This window comes from Dysidea avara, chromosome 5 (assembly GCF_963678975.1).
Source record: "Dysidea avara chromosome 5, odDysAvar1.4, whole genome shotgun sequence".
Classification (NCBI taxonomy): Eukaryota; Metazoa; Porifera; class Demospongiae; order Dictyoceratida; family Dysideidae; genus Dysidea; species Dysidea avara.
In genome coordinates, this window is record NC_089276.1 from 6,807,933 (window position 1) to 6,816,632 (window position 8,700).

Here is an 8,700-nt window from a genome sequence, read left to right on the forward strand (position 1 = left end):
AGACCCATCCAGTGCAAAGTTGTGCACATTTAACACACCTTTTGGACAGTACATGTTTAAGCGCCTCCCCCTTGGACTATCATCATCCCAGGACATTTTTCAAAGGATCATGTCAGATATGTTTCGGGACATTGATGGAGTAGAAGTTGTTGTTGACGACCTACTCATATGGGGAGAAACTGATGAGGTTGATCTGAAAGTTTATTTGAGCTTAGTTTTACCTAATCGATACTGCCTCATCATCATCAGGAAAAATTGAGGCTGGTTTTTAAGTAATGTTTTTTGTGGGCCACGCCTACACCTACTATACAGTACAACAGTATACTGTATGACAAACTATTCTAATAGAACAGTCACTTGGAAACCATTTTTCAAAATTCCCCTGTATGTCCCTGTATAACTTCATACACTTCTCTACTTGATAAGGTCAAAACCGCCTAGCTGTAAAAAGGGTGTGGCCCCCAAAATTCCATTGTGAAAATGATGTTAAATCCAAGTTGGTAGCCAAGAAATGGCTGTGATGGTAGGCAAATAGCAAAAGTTTTAATAATGACAATTCAGGTAAATTTGTTGCTAAGTCCTAGTGAAAGTTGGAGGAGGTAGTACCAATTCACCTGAATTGTCAATATTAAAATTTCTTTGCCGTTTACCTACCATCACAACCATTTCTTGGCTGCCAAATTGGATTTCACATCTTTTTTCACAATGGAATTTTGGGAGCCACAACCATTTTACAGCTTAGCTGTTTTGGATTAGAAATCACTACTTTGTGCATTTGTATACTCCAAAGCAGTCCATATAGGCCAGCTTTGGGGCTTCTCTTTTTACCTGTATTTTTTTCTACAGGAAGGATAACTGAGATCTCGATGTAAGCAATATATAATTACACAAATTTCTATATTTCTCAACAGGCAACTATGAAATGATTCCAACTTGTTGTAATTTTGGAAGTTTATAATTATTTCTCATTACAAATTACTAAGTAACTAGTTATATTACTAGTTACTTTAATATTAATCTATTACATAACTTAGTTACAAAAGTAGCTTAACTCTCTACAGGTGAGTTGTTTTGTAGCACAGGACTATATGTTTGTAGCTGGACTCTCCACTGGGTGACATGTTTGTAGCTGAACTCTCTACAGGGTGATTTGTTTGTAGCTGAACTCTCTAGTACCATTATGTACTCCTGCTACGGTGACTTGTTTGTAGTTGAATTTTCCACAGGAATATTTGTTTATAGGTTAACTCTACGGAGTGACTTTTTTGTAGCTGAACACACTCTACTGGCTGTCTTGTTTGTAGCTGAACTATCTACAGAGTGATTTGTTTCTCTCCACATGGTGATTTGTTTGTAGTTGAACTCTCTAGTGGGAGACTTGTTTGTAGCTGAACTCTCTACAGGGTTACTTATAATAGTTTAATTCTTGACAGGGTGACTTGTTTGTAACTGAATTCTCGATCCAGGCAATATCCATGTTTTAAAAAAAAATTATTTATTAAGGCTTTACAGCACAAGTGCTGAAGGTCTGTAGGGCACCTGGTGCTACAGCCTCTTGAAAGTTGTTACAGAAAGTGTGTCTGAAAAGGTGGAGAAAGGAGAAAAAATCCATGACTGGACCTAGGCAGCCTCGAACCTGCAGCCATCCGATTAACACTCGAATGCTTACAGGAGTCTGCCAGGCGGTCAGGATGTTTTCTCCTTGTCAATTTCATGTATATGTATCCAAGGAACTCTAGAAAGTGACTTATTATCTCAAAGTACCCCATGTGGAACCAAATGGATATTAGTTTATTTATTAAGTCTCTAAGGTCTTTAGGACACCTGGCCCTACAGTCTCATGAAAATTATGACAGAAAGTGTGTTTGAAAGGTGGAGAAAGGAGAAAAAATCCATGACTGGACCTAGGCATGTAGAGTATCTATGGATATCACTACTTTCCTATGCTTTTTCCTTGCTAGTTACAAGAACAACACAAACATCATCAAATGAATGAAAGCCATGAACTAATAAAACACAATGAACTAGCTATTTAAATTACGTAAGTAAGTTTAGCTATATATAAACTGAATGCTCTAATAGGGTGACTGTACTATTAGGGTATCTCGATCTCACACTTATTACACGTAGTTGGATTTCACATTGTAACTCGGTGGCTTTTCCTCTGATTCTTCTACAAAAATTTGGAATTTTCAACTAGAGTAGGGACCATAGCACATCACTAAAAAGTACTGAAACGAGTTGGAGCAGTCCATGATATTAAATCACAGTAAAACAATAAAAAGTGTTATATCCCTACTGTGCTCAAGATAACAGAAATGCACAGTAGGGATATAACACTTCTTATTGTTTTACTGTGATTTAATATCATGGACTGCTCCAACTTGTTTCAGTACTTTTTAGAACCCACACATATGGCATCTGAAATGGTGCTGCGCGTCCCAGCTATATCAATTATCGTCAGAAAAGTGAAGTACCCATTACACTTCATTGTCAGCTATGTTCAACCCGTTACACAGCATTTTGAATAAAGGGCTTGGAAAGCACCTCTACAATGTACGCATACCAAAAGAAATGGTGCTGCGCACCCCAATTATATTAATTATTGTCTGAAAAGTGAAGTATCCATTACGCTTCGCTGTCGGCTATGTTCAACCTGTTACACAGCAGTACGAATCCAGAACTGTTTGAAAAGCACCTCTGCAATCAAAATAGTACGGACGATTTCCGTTTCTAAGGGAAGCCATCACGTGCTACCACCAAATTGACACCTTTAGCTATCAGCAAAGATGAATGGGACACAAAGGAGGACACTGGTAAGTCCATGAAGAATGTATTTTACGTACTGTGGTAGGCCAAAAGGCACCTCTCGGGCCAAAGCAACATCGAACAGTGAAAAAATCAAGCCTGTAGCCTTAGCCGTTAGTGTGGGGACTTTGTACAGGGTTGTATTGGGAGAGGCAGCATTTTGCTAAGATAACGTACTATACAGCAGCAAGGGGCATACATACTTACATACAAGACAAATGCACGCCGTTTTATAAAACTTAGGCCTGGTTTTGCCTGGTGAGATTATTTCACATCATCACATCACGCTAACTAGCCTCTTATCTTCATCATCAAATGTTCCCATGTTGTGAAATCCACAAACAAGGCTCATTCTAGTTACTAAGAATAAAATCGTGATGAAGTCCCACACTAACACGGCCATTTTGTCAATGATGACATCAATACAGATAAGGTCCGTTGATGCCATTTTTTGTGGCAAATCTATGTTGTAAATGTTGAAGTAGAGGAAATGTACGCGCTAATATTGTTTTCACACAGCAAATATACTTATGCTTGTACCAGGTTGAGACATTCTACTCTAGGAAGGGTTTGCAATGAACTGATAGCTACTGTTATTTTTTTTTTTACAATTAGACCACATTCAAGTTTGCACACGGTCCATAACAGCTGTGAAACCAACTGTACAATAGCTTTATTGTTCAAGCAATAAAAACTATTGAAACAAGATAAATTATATTAATGATGGTATTACAACTATCAGAAAGTCCCTACGTTGGCATGTCGTAACCACAATTATTTTTATTCAATGCCGAATTTCCCACAGGGCTATGTAGCATCATTCATATATGGGCCATGGAAAACAGAAAGGGTTCATATGGTACCGCTCAAATAGTCGCAAAGGAAACAGGTGCCATGCCCTTTACTTAGCAAGTTTCTTAAACACTTGCAATCAAGCAGTTCGACGTTACGTTTCAGCAGTACCGAAGTAAAAAAATTCTGATTATTTAGTAATTAAAAATACTATGATGGGTGTTGTAGCTAATTGCTGTAGTTTTGATATTTGCATGTGTCATGTGTATGTAATGTGCATACTGCAGTTGGTGAAAAGGCAAATCTCAGGATGAAGCAATATTGAACAGTGAAGAAATCAAGTTCGTAGTCTTATCCATCATTAAGTTATGCTTGGCTGGTCAGCAGACAAGTAGAAATTCAACTAAATTGAAATTTCATACAAACTTGTTGGAAGAATTTGCGGTAAGCATGAAGACGTTCTTGGGCTTGGTTGTGCTTGACAAATACTGCCAAACTGTCACGAAGGCTGGGTTTTGAAAGTCTAAACCTCCATGATCCCGAATTATGACTATGGCTCATATAACCAGTTACATATGAGAACTAATGTAATAGGCACAAGCAACATAACCTACCTATTATTGTAACATTATCACCCTCACTATGACTGAGTTACCACCAGCTCTACACATCACTACAGAGTTAGAATCAGTGTAGTTAATATTAGTCAGAATGTGGTTGTTACTGATGGTTTGGCCGGAGGCTGTTCTCGACCACGTGTGAAAATGTCACGTATTTATTAGAATGTTTTTTTAGTCACATATCCTCTATTAATTGGAAGCTAGTTTATTCTTTAGTAGCTAGTTTTACATAAATGTGCACGCGGTATACCACTGACAATTCAGTCTATGTTCTGTGCAGCCCATTGTATATTTAGATGTGTAGCTGAATTCATATTTATTGCCGAGTAGTGTAGTAATGTGATAGCCTTTATTTAGTGGAAAATGAGCCCATGGCATATTGATGCGATTCAGCCCAGCCATTGTATTGCTTTCCACTCAAAGTGCAAAGCTGTGCACATTCTAGCAGAGAATATAGAAATTCATTGCCTTGTATTGTGACTTCCTGGGCACAACATTTCTTTTGATGTCTCCAACTGTATAGCTACAAGGAGGTATATACACTTTACCACAATCTTAGCCATGTTACAAACTGGGGTTTGCAATACTTCTTTGATCTGCATGCCCATGCACCATACTACAATGAATTTAATGTAATACATCAACTGTTAACAATATTCATTGGTATTTTAGTTTGCAATTTCATTCACACCCATGTACACAGACCTACAGACTGTGTTGGTTAACAAAATGTACACATATCAACTCACCAACAACACCATTAACAGATGCTGTACTATTCAGTGACACTGTTACTACAGTACTTGTGATCTGACACACATAATCCCCTGTATTGTTCAGCTGTACACTGGACAATGATAATGTGCTACTAGAAACAGTAGTGTTCATATCTGATGTTATTCCATCAGTTATAATTACGTCATTGTACAACCATGAAATAGACGGTACAGGGAAGCCATCAGCAGAACAAGACAACATCACTTGGGTGCCAACTACTACTTCTATGTCTTGTGGTATAGCAACAAATTGTGGAGCAACTATAGTTCAACAGATAACAAAACATCACATCTCAGACACAGTACACTATACTCACCATTAATGGTAACATTTGCTGTACTATTCCCAGCATCATTACTCACTCTACACTCATACAGTCCTCCATCAGTAGCCTCAACACTAGTGATGTTTACTACACTATCATTATCAAATAACATGTTATCCTTGAACCAGCGATACATGTTAGCAGGACCTCCATCAGCAGTACAGTTTAGTACTAAGAAATCTCCATTATTCACAATTGAAGAATTAGCAACAATAGTAGCTCCAGTAGAATCAGTAATCGTCACACTATATGGAGCAACTAGATAGATAAGAAATAGTAAACTAATTCATTGGCTGATACTACCAAATATTCAATACTAAATGTATGACCACTCTACTGGAGAGTGTAAAAACAGTTATAAGGATGCAAATTACCGTATGAATATAATTTGCAGTTCTATGGATTTGATAATCCAATAAAGATACATCAGATCTCAGTCCACAAGCCTAACCTATATTGCTCCTACTGTTTCTTAAACAAGATTCATAGTTGCAATGAATTCATTACTCCACACATACAGACAAAGCCTAAAATTATTCCTTTATGCACTATAAAAATTTAATCAAAAAATGGATGACTGCTTTAATCAGAATGCCTCAAAATAATTGCGCACATATCTTAGTAGCAGACTAGCAGTTGTACATAAAAAAACAGTATGTAATTCAACATCTTGAGTTGCTAGGTAATTGTTTATCTAATGAAATTCTGACTATACTCGCACCACCATTGGTTACATATGGTTTCTAAAACTAGTCCATATTGTGTATGTAGCTATATGGTGTATACAGCTAAGCATATCTGCTTCTTGAAGCACTCTGCATAGTGACAAAATCCATAACGACTGCTTTCACTAACTTTACCCAGTAGGCCATTTACCAATTTTGCAAAATTATTGGTTACACAGTGAATTTATCAGCATGCATGCATAATTCAGGTGCATTATGTGAGAGAAATCTTACCAACTACTAAGATAGTTGATTCCATCTGCTCTGAATCAACAGTGACACGGCATGTGTAGTTTCCTAAATCGTTATTACTAGCTGATGTGATAATACGAGTGACCATGCTATCCCCCATTATTCCATTTACAATATCCATTCCATCTCTCTGCCATACCAGTACCAACCTTGGCCCACCCATGGCTATACAAGTTAAATTTACTGAGTCACCAAATTGTAGCAGTACTGGAGATGATGTTATGGAGACTATCACTGGAGTTAACACTAATGGAGATCAATGACATGACACAGTTGAGGAATTCCAATCAGTCACAGACTAACACAAGCAGTCACTTCTATATACTGTCTGTTTGAAACACCTACGAAATTCAATCAAGCAATCAAAGGGCTTATGTACAGTAAATCAAGCAATCAAGACGTTCACAAAAGTGGCGACCAAACACCTTTGGAAGCTAACTTTTTAGCAACAAGAGAACTGACAGTTAACAATCAAGAATCAAGGCTCTTTTAGGTGAAATTAAGTGATCAAGGCTACATTTTGATAAACAAAATTCTTGATCCCAGTCACAAGTGTATCAACTGACAGTATGGAAGTAACTACCCCTAGTACCTGTTAAATACGAAATAGAGCTCTGGGTGCAATTGGCCACACTGCAATTGGGTGAATTGCAATAATATCCCTCGCCATTATCAGTGTAGTTGACATTTAATATGCTCAATGTGCTATTATGCACTATATCTCCCCCACCACTCGCACCAGTTGAACCTTCCTCATCAAAATCCTCTGCAAGCAACATGCTAGTGTTGGTTGATCCGTTCTGTCTTGTCCACCGAAACACCACGTTATTGACGTCTGGTTTGACCAAGCTGCAAACAAACAATGCATCTTCCCCAGGATAAACTGATACGTTGACAGAAATAGTGATGGCTATACGAAAAGAAGATAACAGTAAATACAATATTTAACTAGCGCGAGTTTGTCAAGCCGCCAAACAAACACTACTTACGCGGAATATTAGCAGAGACGATCGTGGTGATACCAGTGAGAAACGCGAACGCTGCAGTAATCAACGTGGCTGTCAGCAGCTCCATACTGCAAGCGCCCTCTGCGACTAGCTAATCGGTGGCTAAGAATCTAAGCTCATACTGATAGTGTACGGTATTGGAATACGGAGCAATTGGCCCGGTACAGTCGATTGCAGAATTCTTGAAAAATCAATCTAATCAAAAACAGCCAAGCTGTAAAAAAAAGGAGTGCGGCCCTTGAAAAGGTGAAAAAAGATGTGAAATCCAAGGTAGCGGCCAAGAAATGGCTGTGATGGTAGGTTAATGGTAAGAATTTTAATAACGACAATTCAGGTGAATTTTGTGCCAATTGACCAAGCGGCACCAAATTCACCTGAATTGTTGTTATTAAAATTTTTACCATTAACCTACCATCACAGCCATTTCTTGGCCGCCACCTTGGATTTCACATCTTTTTTCACCATAGCCTTTTCAAGGGCCGCACTCCTTTTTTTATAGCTTGGCTGTTTTTGATTAGATTCATTTTGCATGCCCAAGTGATAAATTACAGGAATTCTATGTCTTTAAACACTGCACACCAAAGCTATAGCAGTATAAGGGCATGCTCAGTTTTACAATTAATGTTAGAATATCTGAAAAGTTCACTGTAAATTCAGAAGTGTGATCATCATACTGATGGTATGACTCCTGCGGTCGCTTAGTGTGATGCTCATACTTCAGAAGTATGACAACCACACTAAGCGACCGCAGGAGTCATACCATCAGTATGAACTTCACACTTCTGAATTTACAGTGTTCCACTAATGAAGTTCCATAACATATGAATACTATTTGCAGGCTTGTTCTGTTAGAGTACACGTGACTGGACTGCTCTATTAAAGTATATTGATTTTTTAAACAAGTTTTCAAGAGGGCTCATGTTACCTCTGTAAATGCTTCCCTGAGAGATGAATGCAAGCTTTATGAATTGTTGTGCTGTGTCATACACTATTACTCACTCAGCCACACTAAATGGTGTGTTAGAGTCCTGCTGTATACTTAAAAGTCTAAATTTTACAGGGGGTTTCCTGAACCCTTTGGAACCCCCCTGTACAACAATAACAAACCAACACTATAATAATAAAAGTTCGGTCTATTATAGGTTGCATACACATTAGTTCTAGAACTTTCCCTGTTTATTGTTTCTGTAAAAGTAAATGCTGAATATTCTGTTTATATTTTACACTGAGTACTGCTTATTATTTTACACTCAGATTCTGTAGGCCATTTTCTCTTCAGTTATGGTTACTAAAAAATACAACTCACAAACTGATATGCTCAGATGAATATAAAAATCACAAATGAAATAATAAACCTTGGTGAGTATAATAAACATGCTTTATTGAGTATATAT

General features: G+C 37.7%; 1 protein-coding gene across 1 annotated transcript in view; it reads right to left on the reverse strand.

The window, feature by feature from the left end:
* The window catches only part of LOC136256594 (hemicentin-1-like), a 55,788-nt gene extending 48,415 nt beyond the window's left edge, over nt 1–7,373 (reverse strand). Inside the window, exons 1-5 of the mRNA XM_066049568.1 lie at nt 7,289–7,373; nt 7,030–7,209; nt 6,282–6,545; nt 5,314–5,580; nt 4,970–5,257 (exon numbers count right to left, since the gene is read on the reverse strand). Of these exons, the coding sequence (XP_065905640.1) occupies nt 4,970–5,257; nt 5,314–5,580; nt 6,282–6,545; nt 7,030–7,209; nt 7,289–7,373 (1,084 nt within the window). The remainder of the gene's footprint in view (nt 1–4,969; nt 5,258–5,313; nt 5,581–6,281; nt 6,546–7,029; nt 7,210–7,288) is intronic.
* Nucleotides 7,374–8,700: the final 1,327 nt, after the last annotated feature.